This window comes from Aquarana catesbeiana, linkage group LG01 (genome assembly GCF_042186555.1).
Source record: "Aquarana catesbeiana isolate 2022-GZ linkage group LG01, ASM4218655v1, whole genome shotgun sequence".
NCBI classification, from domain to species: domain Eukaryota; kingdom Metazoa; phylum Chordata; class Amphibia; order Anura; family Ranidae; genus Aquarana; species Aquarana catesbeiana.
In genome coordinates, this window is record NC_133324.1 from 289422714 (window position 1) to 289443374 (window position 20661).

The 20661-nt window shown below is 40.2% G+C and overlaps 1 protein-coding gene across 5 annotated transcripts in view; it reads right to left on the bottom strand.

The window, feature by feature from the left end:
- CABP1 (calcium binding protein 1) overlaps positions 1 to 20661 on the bottom strand; it is an 80591-nt gene that overhangs the window by 37857 nt on the left and 22073 nt on the right. Inside the window, exons 1-2 of one of the 5 annotated variants that reach the window (XM_073629291.1) lie at positions 4044 to 4394; positions 3058 to 3219 (exon numbers count right to left, since the gene is read on the bottom strand). The exons of 1 other annotated variant lie outside the window; for it this stretch is intronic. In XM_073629291.1, the coding sequence (XP_073485392.1) occupies positions 3058 to 3219; positions 4044 to 4157 (276 nt within the window). In that variant the 5' untranslated portion in view covers positions 4158 to 4394. Of the gene's footprint in view, positions 1 to 3057; positions 3220 to 3459; positions 3937 to 3965; positions 4395 to 20661 lie in introns of those variants that run through there. 3 more of the 5 variants (XM_073629292.1, XM_073629293.1, XM_073629294.1) reach the window with 3 other exon arrangements.

The window sequence follows — 20661 nt, forward strand, 5'->3', positions numbered from 1 at the left end:
TTTTACAGCAGGTGGAGTCCTATGGAGTTCTCTCTGGTTAGATTACAGCTGGTCACATAACTTTGACAGGTCAGGTGAGTGAGCTCTCCTCCTAGCTTTTTTTTTGTACTCTTTCATTATAATAGTCCCAAAGCCAGCAGAGAGCTATGCACATTTGCAAAGCTCACTGCTGTATCCTCAAAAATGTGCCATATTTTTTCTTGAAGCAGTGGCATGGCCACAGTAATGCCGCGTACACACGGTCGGATTTTCCGACGGAAAATGTTTGATGGGAGCTTTTTGGCGGAAATTCCGACTGCGTGTAGGCTCCATTGGACGTTTTCCGTCGGAATTTCCGACAACCAAAATTTGAGATCTGGATCTCAAATTTTGGACAAAAAAATCCGTTGTCGTAAATTCCAATCGTGTGTACACAATTCCGACGCACAAAGTTCCACGCATGCTCGGAATCAAGCAGGAGAGCCGCACTGGCTATTGAACTTCATTTTTCTCGGCTCGTCGTACGTGTTGTACGTTACCGCATTCTTGACGTTCGGAATTTCCGGCAAGATTTTTGTGACCGTGTGTATGTAAGACAAGTTTGAGCCAACATCCGTCGGAAAAAAAACATGGATTTTGTTGTCGGAATGTGCGATCGTGTGTAAGTGGCATAAGACCACACCACTGCTTTTTAAATGAATCCCTAAGTGACTAACTGATTTTTGTCTTGAACTTTCATGAAGAAAAATGTGTTGACTTTCTTTAAAGAGCATTAAAAGTTTAGGCTGTACATTGCTTAATATGAACTCTAACAAAAAAAGATTAGTTTAGATTTTGTGGCATAAGGGACCTAGTGTGTAAAATTATACTTGGCTATGTGGCAATAATGTAAAGAAACAGCATTAAGTTTTCATTGTCTATTTTTTACTACTGTTTTTTATATTTTCCTGTTGTACGTGTACGTTGGCCTTGGCTGACTTCCGTAAAGAGTGCTCTGACATAGTAGTGAGAACAGCAAAAAGAGGAACTGGACACAGAAATTTTGCAGCAGCAGATCTTAAAAGCAGGGAGCTGTAGGTGACAATTTATTTAAACACTAGGGGGGTTATTTACGAAAGGCAAATCCACTTTGCACTACAAGTGCAAAGTGCACTTGAAATTGCACTGAAAGTGTAGTTGGAAGTGCAGTCACTGTAAATCTGAGGGGTAGATCTGAAATGAGGGGAAGCTCTGCTGATTTTATCATCCAATCATGTGCAAGCTAAAATGCTATTTTTTATTTTCCTTGCATGTCCCCCTCGGATCTACAGCGACTGCACTTCCAAGTGCACTTTCAGTGCAATTTCAAGTGAACTTTGCACTTGTAGTTTGCACTTGTAGTGCAAAGTGGATTTGCCTTTAGTAAATAACCCCCTAGGTCTCTTAAAGGGCATGTATAATGTTTTTGCATATATTTTCTTCATCAATTAATTATGTTCAAGACTGAAAAATATAATGTTTAAAAATTCTAGGAAAAGAAATATATTGCATCATATTTCATATTTAATTCTTGCAGCTAGCTAATGTTGAATGCAGTGCTAGTTTTAGGAAATTTTCAAAAAGAATTTACGGCTATGCTGCAAAAAACTTGTGTTTTGACCTGTATGGCAGTGTACAAAATTGCAAACATGCATACAGAAGAATCACTGAAAGACATGCATTCCTCCTTATGTCAGAGGCCAGGTGGTGCCCATTTGGATATTCTATAAGCAACAAAGTCAACATGTTCAGAGATAGAACTGGACTTTCTTATTAGAAAGTCCAGTAAACAGAGAAATAGGTTTGTTAAATGATTGTAAATAAAAATGAAAAATGATTGTAAATAAAATTGACCAAACATGTATAGTTGCTGTTTAATAAATCACCATTCATAATTAAATAATGTCTGCATTTAAATATTATGTGTTAGATGTTATGTAATTATGTGATGTACATGGCTGTATATTTTATATGTTGAGTTTTTTGAATGTCATGTAGTTTGTTGTTTATTTTGTCCGTTTTTAAAAAAGAAATTAATAACAAAGAATTGGTAAATACTATAGCTGTTTTAATTATTCAATGAATTTATAAAGAGTTCAGGAGGAAAAACAAAAACTGATGGTGTGTTACAATTGTTAGGCACAGTGGTTCAGCAGCATTATTCCCTAAAGCAGTAACATCCAGACAACAACATTTAGCTAAGAACACTAAATGGCAACGATTCAAGCCAGCAGTTTAGCTGTAGATGCAATCATAGAGTACAACTGGTGTAGCACATCTTATGTCTATACTATTTAATCATCCAGAAAAAGAATGTCTATGTTTATTTATAGGATTTGAAAGAAAGAGAAGCCAAGTTTTTTTCTTTCATGTGATGAGAAATCTAAAGATATTGTTGCTACACCCCAAAATAACTTTCTAGCCAGAGTCTATGACTAATTGATAAGCATGATATATTCTATAAAACAATGCAGTAGTGAAATCCCTAATAGGCTAAAAAGCAGTTTATTGACCATTTTTTAATACATCTTTATTAAAATCACTGGAGACGTGTAAAGCAGATGTAAACTGTCTTTTACACATTCTTAATTTCTCTGCAACATAACTACCGTAATTAACATGATCTCCCAAATAAATTATAAAGGGAATTACATAAATATGCATGTCATTTTCCTCTGTTCCTGTTAAGTGAAAAATCACCAAAACTTTGTAGTTTGAAAATGCAGGTCCCTCCAGGACTTTTAAACACAGGTCAATGCCAACAGAGTGTTTATAAAGACTGCTGTTTATTAAGGCAGGGTACCAGCATTTAGTCAAACAGTTGCCTAGTAGAATTCTGTAAGGTAGAATTGATTATTAGTTTTGTTTAGCTAACCCTTACACCTGAGCACTATACACAGAATGCATTCAGCAATAAGAAACTTTTTCTACAACCTGCCATAAGGGACATGATAAAAATGGGTGATGGGTCACATGGTTTACGATAACAATAAAATGTACAGGTGGGGGTCCGGTCACACAATAATGGGGGAGATGGAAGGGGGGACAGAACTCACGTACAGGCTGACGATTCTCAGCGAATCCTTTTCGGAGAAATATACAGGCCGGGCCCAGCAGGTTGTGCATCACTGCGCAGTTTTGAGCCAAAAGCATTAGAGGCCCCTGAGCACCCTCTTCCCCAGACTGCGCCGATCTGAGACAGCTTCCCTCCTCCTGGTGCATCTTACAACATACAGAGTGTTACCAAAGAATACTGTAAGATCAGTATTGAAAAAGGACTTTCACCTGTATTGTTACTAATATATATGTGACCTATGGGTCACTAAGAGGCTTGGAACCTCCCAGATCTTTTTTACTTTTAGTTGTTACCCAAATCTTCCCTATGATTAAACCCTTTTCATATCACCTTTCTAGCTTCTCAAAGACACTATCTCTCTTTTTATCCTATCTATCTCTGCGTACCTTGTAATTGGTAAAGGAACATTTTCCAGATTCTCTTTCTCTTGCCATCTCTTTTTCCCTCCTCCCCTGTATCTCCTCTCTATATAAGGAACTGTTTTAGTCTAGTACTGTCGGACCTTTCATTCCCACGCCTTTATAAGACGTTATTCTCCTTGCTGTTTGTGTGCCTCCTTTGGGAATGCACAACTAGGTTCATGGGTCATATAACAAATTTAGGATATCATTGCAGGTTTAAAAATAAATGGGAATAAAAGCAAGCAGTTTAACAGACCATCCAAATAATATCCAGACACAGAGTGAAATCTATGGCTATATGTACGCTATGGCTAAGAGAAGAGTCAAGAGAAATTCTGCAAGTGTAAAATAGACTCAGCAGAGAGACCAACACTTGTCATCGGTCATTTGGGGAATTAAGTGAGACTCATTCAGATTTACATAGGTAAGGGTCTTTAAACATAAAATCTAAGCAAAATCACCCTCCCAGACAAAATTTATGTTATAGCTACCTTCTCCTTCTGTTTCTATTCAAGCCATCAAACCCATCTCATCGCTCGCTATAGGTGCTACGCTATGGGGACACGTACCTTCTGTGAGAGGTTTCGAAGCGGAGGCTTGACACAATTTCCCATACCACCCAGACTAGAGGATGAGCTTTCCCGAGGGAAGAGAGATAGAGAGGGCAGCAGCCAGCGAGGCATCCCGCACAGTGAGCGCCTCTGAGCCTGGGGGGCAGTCAGCGGCGTCCCACAGATTAGACCCTTTGAGCCGCAGATTGTTTCTCTGATAGAGCCTCTGATTACAGCAGATAAACTGCAGCAGAAACTATTCCCTGATGAGCTCAGAGAATCCGGCTAATTTGGAGCTGGTTCCCTTCCCCCATGAGCCTTACAGCTTTTCAATGACATGATGTGGGACAGATCAGCTGGAGGCGTACACAGCATTCATGACACTGACGTCGACTCAGAACAGCGCCAGGAATATTCCAATTTTGGGATTTAGTTGGAATCTTTGTGTTTTTTTTTTTTTTATTAACTACATGGTTGTCAGTGGGCAGTGATGCCATGAAATGGTTAACAAGCTTTGGCTTCCCTTTGGCTGCTTGTTCAAGGATGCATGCTCGCCAACAGCCACAATGTAGACCAAAGAGGCATGTCATAGAAAGGACAATGTAGCATTGTGCCTGGCATAAAAGAATCAGACTGAGCATGTCCCGCTCATGACTATAAAAGCACTACATATCCAAGTCGAACATATGCGAGGACTTGCTGCATAGTGTCTGCAATCACAACTCCTGGAAAAAAAGAGGGTGCAATACAAGATAAGGCTGCCTGCTGGATCACACGTAGTTCTATATAAAAAAGCAATTATAGGTCTGCCTGTGCTGGGAAAGATGAGAAAAGGATGTCAGCGCCGGAGATTGAATAGAAAACAATCTCTCATTCAAAACAGAGGTACACAATGATTGTGTTTTCTAGGTCAATGGCCGATATAGTATACATGAATGGGTAAGCATTGATCCAAGATGCCATTAATAGCTGGCTCTGGTCTATTCAGCTCAAATTTACTGTTATTTATATTACTACTAATAGTGGTGAATTTCTACAATTCATTGCATCACAAAAGAACAACCCAAAGTCTTCCAGTAGGCCAAGTATACAGTGACTTGAAGGGGTTGCTGCTTGATAAGCTATGAACTATGAATATTTTTTCCTGCATCCCAGCAGAAAATATAATTGCCTAGATGATCAAAAAGACAAGAGAGTTGTGAACAGGTTTCCATTTAAGATATTGTCCAAATGCAATGGAAGATCCACAATGAGTATTTGCTGATATTATGTAAGTCAAGCATATAGGACTGAAATTGCTATGATGGTGAGGGAGGGAAATTACATATGCTGCAATGATTATCGAAGTAAATAAACCTTGTTTCCAAACGACACTACATAAAAAAACATTAGTCTTAAATCAAGATACCTTCCGTCTACATCCTTCAAAAGAAAATGAATATGATTGTTAGCTGTATTGAAGGTGCAAGTCCTGATAAAATTTTATTTCTTTTGTTTTTGAAATTGGGGGAAAGGTTCAAAATCTATTTAACGATTATTTTTGTTTCTGCTCCCTCTTCTTTTGGAGGGTTTCCTTCACTTCCTGTGCCAGTAGCAGTCTTCTTTTGACAGGAAGTGAGGGAAAATATCTTTAATAGATACCCTGAAAACAAGAAAACTATTTTTTTTTGTTTAGCAGGGTGAGAAAGGGCTAGAATTTCTGTAATGCTGCGTACACATGATTGGGATTTTGGTCGGAAAAAGATATGATGGCTTTTCCGATGGGATTGCGCTCAAGCTTGCCTTGCATACACACGGTCACACAAAAGTTCGCTGAACTTACGACCGTCAAGAACGCGGTGACGTACAACACTGCGACGAGCTGAGAAATGAAGTTCAATGCTTCTGAGCATGCGTGGAATTGTTTCCGAGCATGCGTAAAAATTGCTACAGACGATCGCATTTTCGGATAGGAACTTTTTCCGACCGAAAAATTCAGAACATGCTCCCAATCTTTTGTTGGCTGGAATTCGGCCAGCAAAAGTCCGATGGAGCATACACACGGTTGCATTTTTCGACCACCGTCGGTCTTTTGCTGGCCGAATTTCCGAACGTGGGTACGTGGCAAAAGAGTTTTATTGGTGTCTTTGTATCCTGTGGGGACAAAGGATTACAAACCAGATGTTCTCTTCCTTCCCCACTTTAGGGAAAACTAAGTTAGGATGAGAGAATAAATGAGCCTTCACTTAAAACTTTGCTGCAATTGCTTTCCCACCAATGAAATATATGGGTAAAAGCAATACACTTCCTGTCCTAGAGGGATATTCTATCCATCGTACTGTATCTATGGATAAGGATGAGCGAATATTACTAGGCTCAGTTCACAGGGCATTTTTCGATCTCACTATGAAGTCCGAAAATTGTGAATTAAATCTGAGCCCCACTGAAGTCTGTAGTGATGGGAGGGAGGAATCTTAAAAATGTATTCTGCCAGCTATCAAGGCCTCGTACACATGGTACGAAAATCAGAAGGAAAAAGTCTGAAGACGAGCTGTCTGCAGATTTTCAGATCGTTAGTACGGTGCATTCGACCGACGATTTGACTTTTACATCAGACAAAAGCTGGAAGAGCAGGCTATACATTTTTTGTTTGATGTGAACTCAACATCTGATTTTTGGATGGTCAGTATAGAAATCCGTCACACAAAAGTCGAAAGTACAAACACGCATGATCGGAATCAAGGAACGACCGGGAAGAGTTTGGTCTTGTAAACTACCGTTCGGAATCTAGAATTAACATTCCTGGCGTGGCAATTGATGAAATGTCAAAATTCTCATCTTCTTTTATGTGATAATAATGAAGCTGCTTTGCATGTAGTTATGCCAAACGTATTTTAAATTTGTTTTGTACGATCTGAAAATCGCGTATCAACGCTCACCAAACCTCTACTAACATGAAATTAGCAGAAGGGGCCCAAAGGGTGGTTGAGAAATGAACTTCCTCTTTATACTCTCATAGTACGTCACTACGTTCGTGTTTGTCAAATGACAATTTGCGGATAGTTAGTATGCAAGACCTGGCGCACGCCCTTTTTCCAAAAATCAGACGCTCGGGTGTCCAACAATCAGACCATGTGTACGAGGCTTAATAGGCAATGGATTTCCTGGGAGGAACAGGGAGCTGACCACTGGCACAAGGGGTATGTACCAATGCAAAAAAAAAGGGGAAAAATACTGTACAGTGGAGAAAGGGTCCTTTTTTTTAATGCAACTTTGATGATGACAAGGAAAAACACAAATCCTGTAAATGACATGCTTGGGAGATGCCTTGAAGTTGAATATGGTGTTATGGAACAGTATGAATCTCAAGGACAACATTAGCAACACCATATTCTGGCATCACATATTTTGCATGTGTAATAGATTCTTTACGTTACATTTTTGCATGGCTTAAAAACAGCAGCAGCACCCCAATCAGATTCACTACAACTTGAAAAAAAGCTTTTTGGTAGTTTAGGATGCAACTGATTTTTTATCAAGCAATAATAGGCCTAAATTGATGGTGCAAGTAGCAGCCACAACCAATCTAATAGCTATTCATACAATTTGGCCAGTGGCACAACAGTTTTAGTATAGTCTATGAGCTTTTTTTCACAGTTTAAAAATAATGTCAAAACAGAGTGCACAAAAACACTTTAAAAATCACAGTCTCTTGTTCCCCAAACTTCTTTCCATCCCTGTATAACCAATTATTCCCCCCAAAAAATCACAGGGGTGCATACAGATTTCCCTTTGCTGCTTAGGCTCCCCCCCAGCCGTCCCCATCCCTCCACTCTCCCCCCCCGCACCACCAGCTGCAGTAGGGGAGCAGTACCAATCACTCACTGTGTTTATTCATAACTGAAGCATAGTAAACTGTGTTTACTATGCTTTAGTTTGTGAATGACCAGTCACTGTAGAATTTGAGGACTGCTAGGCTTCTGGCTACTCTGTACAAATTGCAGTCTGTATTGTGCAACTTTAGGCTGCACGGTACTTTCTCCTGTTTTTTTAGCACAACTGCTGCCTGTCTTGCACAGCTCCTGGCTGCACTTAGCAGTTTAACAATATGGCACGCTCTTGGATGTCTTGCACAACTCCTGGCTGCAGCAAGCACTGGCTTGCAAGATCACCCTACAGTCACTTCTTCACTGTGTAGCAGGATCAAGTACTCACTCAGTCCTAAAATAATGGCGCTTACTTATTCTTGTCCTCCTGGCTCTTATCCAGACTCTGACCCAGGCCCTCTCTCTCTCTCTATGGTAGGGCCCCCCAGCTAAGCCTAGATGGGACCATGATGTCTAATGTCTTCCCGAAAGTAAGGGTTCCTGAGGCTTCTCCTCTGTCTCTCAGAGCCCCCAGCCCTTGGGTCTCCTTCAGAAGGCTGGGCCCCTGGAACTGTGCAAACTGGTTGATTTTTTAGTTCTGCAACCACCTACTGGATGTACCCCTTAGGCTACTTTCACACTGGAGCGTCGCGGGCGTTGGCGGTAAAGCGCTGCTATATTTAGCGGCGCTTTACCATAGTTTTAGCAGCGCTATTTGGCCGCTAGTGGGGTGGTTTTAACCCCCAATAGCCGCCAAAAAAGGGTTAAAACCGCCCTCAAAGCGCCGCTGCAGGGGCTTAGGCCCCTTTCACACTGGGGCGCTTTGCAGGCGCTACAGAGCTAAAAATAGCGCCTGCAAAGCGCCCTGAAACAGCCGCTGCTGTGTCTCCAATGTGAAAGCCCTAGGGCTTTCACACTGGAGCGGTGCGCTTGCAGGACGGTCAAAAAAGTTCTGCAAGCCGCATCTTTGGAGCTCTGTAGGAGCGATGTATTTACCGCTCCTAAAGCGCCCCATCCCATTGAAAACAATGGGGCAGCGCTACAAACCTGCCAGGAAAGCGCCGCAGCAGCGGAGCTTTATGGGCAGATTTAACCCTTTTCGACTGCTATCAGGGGTTAAAACCGCCCCGCTAGCGGCTGAATAGCGCCGCTAAAACAACGGTAAAGCGCTGCTAAATATAGCGCCGCTCTACCGCCAACGCACGCGACGCTTCAGTGTGAAAGTAGCCTAAAGGGATTAGTCAGAGACCCATAAATATTCAGGCTGCCTGTTCTGCTCTCCCTCCCAGTATACTTTCAGAACTCTCCAGAAGACAGGGGGAAGTGGCAGAACAGCAGCCTATGTGACACTAAACAGCCCAAAGCAATCAACCCCTGCTTCACTGAATACAGAGGTTATAACTAACTTTACCTAGCAACCTACTCTAGACTAGCAGAGCGCTAAACTATCATATCATTATCTTTCTGTCTGTTATAGTTGCCATTAACTATAGGAAATACCCTTTATTAAAAAACAAGGTCAGGCAATCCTAAAGTGGGAGGCATAGGTTCTGCATGCACATGTAAAATAACTTTCAAATAAAACAAGTAGCTCAGATGTTGACAATTGAATAGTTAGCTGTGAAGTCATTGCAGACAGATAAAAAAGATTTTTTTGGCTGTGCAGATAAATTAATGTACCCCAACATTGAAATTAAAAGAACTCAATAGTCTCTTCAAGTAGATGTAAACCTCACCACTAAAATTCCATATAACTGTAACATCTGGTGATACTGATATAAAGGTCCTTTTGGGTACTTTGTGTTATGAAAATGCTCAACCCCTGCCTCCCATGATCCCCTGCCTGCAAACCACCCGTCTAATGCCTCCCAAAGGAAAAAAAAAACTTTGTTGATGTACGTTGAACAGAAATATTACACTGTTCCTAGAAAAAAAATAAAAAATTATTTCAGCTACCAACAATTTGGAAAAGTGGACCTGTGAAAACAGACATTCAGCCGATTAGTAACAAAATTTTTGTGGTATCAGACAGGCTATAATAAAAATGCCCTTTATAAAATATAAATGCCTGTTATGACTGTCGGCAGTGCATGTGGAGAGGCTGTAAAGGAGCTCCTTAACACAAATAAGTACCCAGCACATTAAAGGCATATTCCAAAAAAAAAAAAAAATAGTAAATTCACTCACATTGAAAAAAGAAAATATGTGTATCTGTGATTATTTTTTTTTTTTTGCATTGGAACCGTGATTAGTGCATCGCAGGTGCAATGCGCAGGCACTTGCAGACTATTCCTCCAACCCCAGGTCTGTGAGGATGTCACTGAACTTGTGCTCTATTGAGATCTATGAGTGCTACATTGGACATGTAGTCTTTCATTAACAGATCTGTGTATGATGTGTATGGATGATGCGACTGTAAAGGTGAAGCCATGAGCAGCGGCGTCAAGCTAAAGAAAATACAGGATGCTGCAGGGTGAAAATCCCCATGATTTAGGTAAGGAGGGGGAGGGGGGACGGTTTGAGGTTGGGAGCTGCAGAATGACACCAAGCTTCACATTTTATCCTAAATATTGGTGCAACCTGAAAAATGCTCAGAAAGTGAAATAAACCTTTAAGATTTGAAAATATTCCCTTCCCCCTCCCCAAGATACACAGCATTTTTCTCCCTTAAAGACATTCAGTGAAAGTTTTATATTTACCTTAACACAACACTGCCTGCCTACAAGCCCTACACTAATTTTTCTCTGACTATCAGCAGCACTCCCTATCACAGCTAAGCATATGTTCAATATTGCAAATCAACGTTGACATGAACCTGAAGCTCATTCTTACAGTGGGGAAAATAATTATTTAATCCCCTGCAAATTTTGTTAAGTTTGCCCACTTTCAAAGAAATGAAGGGTCTATAATTGTTATCATAGGTGTATTTTAAATGATAGAGACAGAATATCAACCAAAAATCCATAAAAAAAACACATGATACAAACGTTATAAACTAAGTTGCAGTTCAGTGAGTAAAATAAGTATTTGATCCCAAAGAAAAACATGACTTAGTACTTGGTGGAGAAACCCTTGCTGGCAAGAACAGAGGTAAGATGTTTCTTATATTTGGTTACCAGGTTTGCACACATCTCAGGAGGGATTTTAGTCCACTCTTGTTTACAGATCTTCTCTAAATCCTTAAGGTTTCTTGCCTGTCGCTTGGCAACTTGAAGTTTCAGCTCCCTCCATACCTTTTCTACAGGATTAAGGTCTGGAGACTGGCTAGGCCACTCTAGGACCCTAATGTGTTTCTTCTTGAGCCACTCCTTTGTTGCCTTGGTGGTATGTTTTGGGTCATTGTCATGCTGGAAGACCCATCCACGACCCATCTTCAATGTTCTGGCTGAGAGAGGAAGGTTCTCATTCAAGATTTTACAATACATGGCCCCGTCCATTGGCCCCTCAATGCGGCAAAGTCAGCCTGTAACTTTAGCAGTGAAACAGCCCCAAAGCATAATGTTTCCACCTCTGTGCTTGACTGTAGGGATGGTGTTCTTAGGGTCATAGTCAGCATTTTTCTTCCTCCAAACACGGCGAGTTGAGTTATTGCCAAAGAGCTAAATTTTGGTCTCATCTGACCTCAGCACTTTCTCTTAATTCTTCTCTGAATCATTTAGATATTCATTGGCAAACTTCAGACGGGCCTGTACTCGTGCCGTCTTAAAGAGAGGGACCTTGTGGGCGCTGCAGGATTTTAATCCATGGCGGCATATTGTGTTACCAATGGTTTGTTTGGAGACTATGGTCCCAACTGCCTTGAGATCATCATAAGCTCCTCCCGTGTAGCTGATCCCTCACTTTTCTCATGATCATTCTTACTCCATGAGGTGAAACCCTCCATGGAGCTCCAGACTGAGAGCGATTGATGGTTATTTTGTATTTCTTCGATTTGCAAATAATTGCTCCAACAGTTGTCTCCTTCTCACCAAGCTTCTCGCTGATGGTTTTGTAGCCCATTTCAGTCTTGTGCAAGTCTACAATCTTGTTCCTGACGTCCTTTGATAGTTCTTTGGTTTTGCCCATGATGGTTTGAATCTTTTATTCACATAACGAGTTGTCGTTAGGAGCACCTTCTTAAATTGACAGGACTAATCTGTGTACCACAGGAGCACATACTATAGTCTGTGGGAGCCAGAATTATTGTTGGTTGGTAGCAAATCAAATACTTATTTTATTCACTGAACTGCAACTCAATTTATAACATTTGTATCATGTGTTTTTTTGTGGATTTTTGGTTGATATTCTGTCTCTATCATTTAAAATACACCTATGATAAAAATTTATAGACCTTTCATTTCTTTGTAAGGGGGCAAACTTATAAAATCTGCAGGGGATCAAATTTATTTTTTCACTGTATCTATATAGGAGCAGCATTGTCACCTTAGGTCAGGTAATCAGTTAGGACTACAGAACCCCCCCCCCCCCATTCCTTGCTATAATACAGTGGGAGGTGGTCTATAGTTCACATAGGCAACTGTGATCCATGCTAACTGTTAACAGTCAGCAGAGGCAAAAGGCACAAGATGTTATCATGTCATTAAATATTTGACAGGATCAACAGGTAAGTTTTTTGAGCAGATTTAAAAATGCTTTCAGAATCATATTTAACTGACTAAAAGGGAGCACATATGAGAAGTTCATTGTTAGTGTTTACGTACACTTTAACCAAACTTCAATTCAGTTTACGCTGAGTTCTTTTCTTAGTTGTATTTCCACAGGTCATTTCACAAAAATAGAAAAGATGGATTATAATTAGCATGAAAGCTGGATGGACCCTGCATTTTCCATCTGCTCCCCACTGGCTACTATGTACAAAGACAGACGCCAGCAGGAACAGAACTGCCACGCTGTGTATTTTTAAAGCAGGAGAGAAAACATAATGGAAATAAGGCCTGCTGTGAGCTGAGCTTCCAGCTTCTAGAAAGCTCAGCAATGTTAACAATGGATAAAAGCCTGAAGTAAAAGATGTCTGTGTGCACACAGCCTAAAAGCATATAAAACAGGACTTTAGGCACCATTGGCTGCAGGCCTTTTGGACTGCGGGTATGTAATCTGGCTCTAACCAGAAGCTGGAATCTGTTTGAGTCAGAAAACATTTGAGTCCGAACAATTCACATTTTGGATATACAAATGTCCTTTAAAGTCAGCAATATTGTCTTTGGCAGCTGAGATTCGGTCATTAGGATGCAGAATGGAAAAAAAAAATGGTTACAAGGGACAAACGCACAACATTTCCTCTGCACTAGTGGTTGTAAACCTCAAACATAAAATATGAAGAAAAGCATATCCCTCTATAGTGCGTACTGGTCTCAATCCAGAGCACTAAGTGTCCTTTCTCTCTGCTGCTTCATTCCTCTGCTATCAGCATGAATCACTTCTGACAAGTTTTCCTGACACCAAGAGAAAAAAGGTGACAGGGGAGGGACCTCCAGCAGATTGACAGCCTCAGCTCTGTTTCTGTGTGCTGTGTGAAGGGGTGTGTGTCCCTTCCCACCAATCAGCTCTCAGCGCTCTCCTTACTGAGCCCTGCAGTGTGTACTTTCAGCTCTTCACCCTCTTTTTTCTGAAAGCTCAGACAAGCTTAATAAATTCTGTTTTTTGAACAGATATAGAAAAGAGAAGACTGCAGATAAACAGGTGCAACTTATGTAGGAGGATTTGTTTCATCTATGTGTATCACCTGAGCCTAGTCACTTCATTGGGTACATGGAAGGGTTTACAACCACTTTAATATGCAGGAAGGGAGGGTTAAACCCTCTGTCAAGTTTTTATTGCTTTCTGTGTCCTGGTAACACACATTCCCCTAATCTATTGTGGAGGTGTTGCAAGAACAGGAATTGAGTGGGATTCCTCCTGACGGGGGGTCACGATAAAAACTTGACAGAAGTTCTAACCTTTCCCTACTCTCTTCAAAATATTACTTTTAAGGGCCCATTCACACGTCGGACCGTTCAGATCCACCTGTCAGTTTTTTCAGGCGGAGCTCAACGAACGCTCCATACATCTCTATGGAGCGATGGATGTCAGCGGTGACATGTCTGCTGACACTCGATCTGCCCCAATCCTATTCGCTCCGCTAAATCCAGACGAATGGATGTCCTATTTTCCATCCATCTGGCAGATCAGATTGGATGAAAATGAACAGGCAGTCCATTTTCATCCGATCCCCCCATAGAGGAGAGCGGAGCTCTGACATGTCCACAGTGTGCAGAGAAGGACTTGTCATCCGCCGGCTCAACGGGGATCAACGGAACGATCCCTGCTGAGCAGGCGGATGTCTGAAAACAAATCCGCACATGTGAAAGGGGCCTAAAGCTAAAGTTCACTGAAAACTTTTTAAAACAGCACCAGGGGTGCTACTTACCAGCAATGAAGTGTGTTCTATGTGCTGGTGGGTGCTACTTACCAGCAACAAAGTGTGTTCTGCTGTCTTCAATAGATATGCCCGGTTATCTGCCCGCAAATACCTCAGCAGTGGTGATATTCAAATGATGTAGGTGGTAATATCAGTTCCTGTTCATGTGACAGACACTCATCAAAAGCGCAGACTACCTCGGCCCTTTCCGCCCCTTTGCTACTTTCATAGAATCTGCACTATAGGTTCCCACAATGCAAAGCATTCCGTGATTGGTGGATAAACGGAACCGTTCCAGCCATGGAATGTTGTGCACTGTGGGAACCCATAGTACAGGTGCTATGAATGGAGAAGGTGGGCGGATTAAGGCTCGGTTCACACTGGTGCGATGCGAGAACCCCTGTGAATCCAGCACAGGTTCCCGCATCGCACCCGACTCGCAGGCAGTTTACACTGCTATATGCGAACCTCTGCGGGTGTCAAAACAAAGTTAATCACACCCCCAGATCGGTTCGCATATTGCAGTGCGAACTGTCAGTTCGGACATGAATCGGATCGCATGGGTGTGAATACTCATACGATCCGATTCTGGTGTGCACCAAAAAAAGGGTCCTGTACAACTTTGGTCCGAATGCGATGCAAATTCAGCCATACAATCTTTATGGCTGAATTTGCATCGCACAGACATTGCATGTGATTTGCACTGCGGTAGGGTGCGAATCAAATGCGAGGTCGCACAGCACACTGGAGTGAACCCAGACATGACTATTAACAACTGCATGTCACAGGTGCAGCCACTGATATCAACCCCTAGAGCATTGGGGCTAGATCACCTCTGCAAGGCTATCCAGAGGTAGAGGACTGAGGATTTCTACTTAAAATATCAGCTGCCGTGGGAGGAGGACCTGGGACGAACTTTAGAAGACACAGACTGGTCTAACATATGGCTCACATCTAAGTCATCTTCACCCAACATCTTAGCACTGGAGACAAATTATAAAGTCCTAACTCGCTGGTACCTTGTACCCGCTAGAGTGGCAAAATATTCACCTAATACCTCAGCTCTTTGTTTTCGAGGATGCCCAGAAATAGGCACATATTTACACATATGGTGGACGTGCCCAGTAATCCAAACCTTCTGGAAGGAAGTCTTCGTGATTGCATCTAAAATATTTAAAAAAATAATACAACCAGATCCATATTTAACTTTACTTAATCTAAAACCGGAATGGTTAACACTCTCTCAATTCAAACTAATGATCCAACTAATAAAGGCTGCAAAACAAACAGTGGCCAAGGCATGGAAATCTCCTACATTGGTACTAGCAGAAACAATTCACAGAATGAATAATACAATGTCCCATGCTAAGATGGTAGCCATCGATCAAAATCAAATTCCAAAATTTGAAAAACTTTGGCATCCTTGGATAAAACTACAGTTCCTGTCAAACTTCAATGACTCTGTCCTGTTGCCATGGTAACAGATTAAATGACTTACAGAGACACCCATTCTAAGGCTTCAAAGAGAACTAAAAAGAATAATAAACTGACGAGCGGGACAACCTTGTGGACCATACCTCTACCTTTCAACCCTTTTTCTTCTTTCTCTTTCCTTTTCTCCACCTTACGATTAAAGCTCATTATCAGAATTTATTTGACCTATATACACTCTACTTGTAAACAATATGTATAGTAGGTATAAATCATTTAAATACCTACAAAAGTAACTAAGGAAATGATATATATCTTTAATTTAGGTTTACGTGAACCCAATGTTTAATATTTGAAATTTCATGATATTTACCTATATAATCCCTACTGTAAAACAATGAGCTTACTTTATAGATCCTTGTAAACTTACTTTATGTATCTTTATAACATTGTATACTCAATAAACTTCTTTTGACAAGGAAAATATCAGCTGCCAGCACACACTCATTGCTGGTAAGTACACTCCATGGTGCTGTTAAAAAAAAAAAAAAGAAAACTAAAATTTCAGCTTTAAAAAAAAAACAATTGTGAAATGATGCTTTCCAAAAAAATGCTGTTCCCCGTCTGACAGTAAAATGGGAGTGCACTGAAGTGGGCAAAACACACCAGCCAACAGTGGAGGTGGCAGTGTTACAGAAAAGTACCAGCTAATCCTTTGGGCATAGCTCCCAACTGTCCCTGATTTCAAGGGACTGTCCTTGATTTGGAACAAAATTCCTCTGTCCCTCCTTTCGTCCCTCATTTTGGTCTTACAGTATCTATATAGTTGTATATAAAATGCACTATTTATCTTTAAAAAAGCATTTCACGGTGCTAAACCTTTCATACAGTTTCTACATTTCTTAATTGGTAAATTTAAAAAAACAGTATAAAGCAATAGTAGTGGTAAAAAACAAACAAACAAAAAAAAAAAAACATTTGTGGGTTAAACTAATCTTTTTTATATATAATTCTCCTTAAGAGGACGTGGCATTGGGTGTGTCCTATGCCTGCATACTTTTTCTAATAGGTGTCACTCATTCCTATAGCAAAAAGTTGAGATGTATTCTTTGGATTGGTTTTCCATGAAAAAAAAGTTCTGTAAATGTGATTATTATTTCAATTATTTTCTTCTTTTGTTAACCTCAACTGAAAATAAAAATGGATGGTAGAACTAACTTAGGAGCCTATTTTTAAAAAATGTATTGTATGAATGCACATAATCCCCACAATGTTCATAATACAGTATGTGTACTTCCTATGATCGTCAGCTCCACCCAGTGGTCAAAATGCAATATTTTTCTGATTGCGGCATTTCAGGAAATGACTGCATTATGGCCACTAGATGGAGTGGACGTTCATGGGAAATGACAGGGATTATCTGTGCCAACAGTTTGAATGCCGAAGCATTCTCACAGCAAATTCCTTATTAATAGACCCCAAAAAATGTATGTCAAACCAAAATCTATTTTTCAATATGTTTTGCATCCTATCTCACTGCATACAGTTTTCTTCAGCGAATACTTTTTTTGCAAATCTTTTGTAAAACTTTTATTCTGAGATCCTTCCAGTAACAGCATTTTCTGTTGCAGGATAACTATGCAAAGTCCCTGCTTTGCAATTGACAGCAGCATTGTTAACCTGCCCTGTGTGCTTCTTCAGTTGGTTTTTGTGCTGTCTATTAGCTCTGCATATCCCTTGTAGTAATAGGCAGACCTAAGACCTAAAAGTCTAAGAAGCTTGGGTGGCAGGTTGACAATGCTGCTACTAATTGTGAGGCAGAAGCCTGGTGTTGTCAGACTGCAATAGGAAGTGCTGTTACCGGCAGGCGACTTTGACAAAAAGATTCACACAAAAATATTTACTTATAAAAATGTGTATACGGTGAAGTATATAGCAGGAACACACAGATAGCTTTTTCAAGATATATACTGTATATATATATATATATATATATATATATATATATATACAGTATATATCTTGAAAAAGCTATCTGTGCTTTGCTGGAAACAGCTGTTCCTGCTTAGAACAGTAGAGGGCATGCCTATGACATATCATACTCTGCAGTCTTGTCTAAGGGTGACACTACAAAGCTCTGCTAAGCTGACAGATGAAAATTCACAGAGACTGACTGTACAATAAAAAAAAAAATTGAGGACACTCAGGATTTCTCAAGAGATCGTACATCAAAGTGTATTTCATACATCACTTAGACATTGCCTGGCAGTTTCTACCGTCTCTTACTGAAGTCACCTGTAATCTCTGGCAAGGGCACAGAATGCATTAACGGATACTCTGAAAAGGAGAGCAAATCCTTTCCAAAGAACAAAGTCATGGAAAATGTTGTATATGACCCTCATGATCTTACATTAATATGGCATATCTACATGTATGCTTCAAGTCCAGCCCCCCCTTGCTTTCCTATTTCTCAGTGTGGCCATTTTTCTGGCTGTGCTGGGAACACAGCCTGTCTGTCCTCCAATGGCCAAGACTTGTGCTGACACGCCCCTCACACAGGTCCAAACTGGGAGGATCAGTGTGCTGCTGTTTCTCTGCCTCCTGCAGACATGGCCCCCTCCTGCGGTCACCACCCCAACCTTCCTAAGCCTCTTATGCAGCTGATAACTAAGATCATATGATCACTTTTAAAAAGAAAAAGAAACTGTATTTATAAGACTATATATATATATATATATATATATATATATATATAAACAATATATATATATATATATATATATATATATATATATATATATATATATATATATATATATATATATATAAACAGTATCTCACAAAAGTGTTTTAACTGTATTTATAAGACTATATATATATAGATATATATATAGATATATATATATATCTATATATATATATATAGATATATATATATATCTATATATATATCTATATATATATATATAAACTATATATATATATATATATATATATATATATATATATATATATATATATATATATATATATATATATATACATATATATATACAGTATCTCACAAAAGTGTTTTATTATATCTTTTGCATGTGACAACACTGGAGGAATGACACTTTGCTACAATGTAAAGTAGTGAGTGTACAGCTTGTATAACAGTGAAAATTTGCTGTCCCCTCAAAATAACTCAACATACAGCCATTAATGTCTAAACCGCTGGCAACAAAAGTGAGTACACCCCTAAGTGAAAATGTCCAAATTGGGCCCAAATTGTCAATACTTTGTGTGGCTTCCATTATTTTCCAGCACTGCCTTCCTTAACCCTCTTGGGCATGAAGTTCACCAGAGCTTCACAGGTTGCCACTGGAGTCCTCTTCCACTCCTCCATGATGACATCACAGAGCTGGTGGATGTTAGAGACCTTGCGCTCCTCCACCTTCCTTTTGCAACCCACAAATGCTCAATAGGGTTTAGGTCTGGAGACATGCTTGGCCAGTCCTTCACCTTTACCCTCAGCTTCTTTAGCAAGGCAGCGGTCATCTTGGAGGTCCGTGAAGAGGGAATCATGCTCTGCTTGAGTATGTCACAGTACATGTTGGCATTCATGGTTCCCTCAATGGATTGTAGCTCCACAGTGGAGGCAGCACTCATGCAGCCCCAGACCATGACACTCCCACCACCATGCTTGACTGTAGGCAAGACACACTTGTCTTTGTACTTCTCACCTGGTTGCCACCACACACGCTTGACACCATCTGAACCAAATACATTTATCTTATTCTCATCAGACCACAGGACATGGTTCCAGTAATTAATGTCCTTAGTCTGCTTGTCTTCAGCAAACTGTTTGCAGGCTTTCTTGTGCATCATCTTTAGAAGAGACCAGTATGAGAGAGTGAGAGCGATAACACCAAATTTAACACACCTGCTCCCCATTCACACCTGAGACCTTGTAACACTAACGAGTCACATGACAGGGGGGGGGGGGGGGATTGGCAAATTGGGCCCAAATTTGGACATTTTCACTTAGGGGTGTACTCACTTTTGTTGCCAGCGGTTTAGACATTAATGGCTGTGTGTGGAGTTATTTTGAGAGGACAGCAAATTTACACTGTTATACAAACTGTACACTCACTACTATAGATTGTAGCAAAGTGTCATTTCCTCAGTGTTGTCACAAGAAAAGATATAATAAAATATATACAAAAATGTGAGGGGTGTACTCACTTTTTTGAGATACTGTATATATATATATATATATATATATATATATATATATATATATATATATTGCCTTGAAAAAGTATTCATACACCTTGAAATTTTCCACATTTTGTCATGTTACAACCAAAAATGTAAGTGTATTTTATTAGGATTTTATGTGGTAGAACAATGCAAAGTGGCACATAACTGTGAAGTTGAAGGAACATGATAAATGGTTTTCAAAATATTTACAACTAATATCTGAAAAGTGTGGCATGAATTTGTATTCAGCCCCCCTGAGTCAATACTTTGTAGAACCACCTTTCGCTGCATTTACAGCTGCAAGTCTTTTTGGTATGTCTCTACCAGCTTTGCACATCTAGAGAGTGACATTTTTGCCCATTCTTCTTTGCAAAATAGCTCAAACTCTGTCAGATTGGATAGAGAGCGTCTGTGAGCAGCAATTTCCAAGTCTTGCCACAGATTCTCAATTGGATTTAGGTCTGGACTTTGACTGGGCCATTCTAACACATTAATATGCTTTGATCTGAGCCATTTCATTGTAATTCTGTTTGTATGTTTAGGGTCGTTTAACCTCCGCCCCTGTCCCAATTCTTTTGCAGACTTTAACAGGTTCTCTTCTAAGATTGCCCTGTATTTGGCTCCATCCATCTTCCCATCAACTCTGACAAGCTTCCCTGTCCCTGCTGAAGAAAAGCATCCCCACAAAATGATACTGCCACCACCATGTTTCACGGTG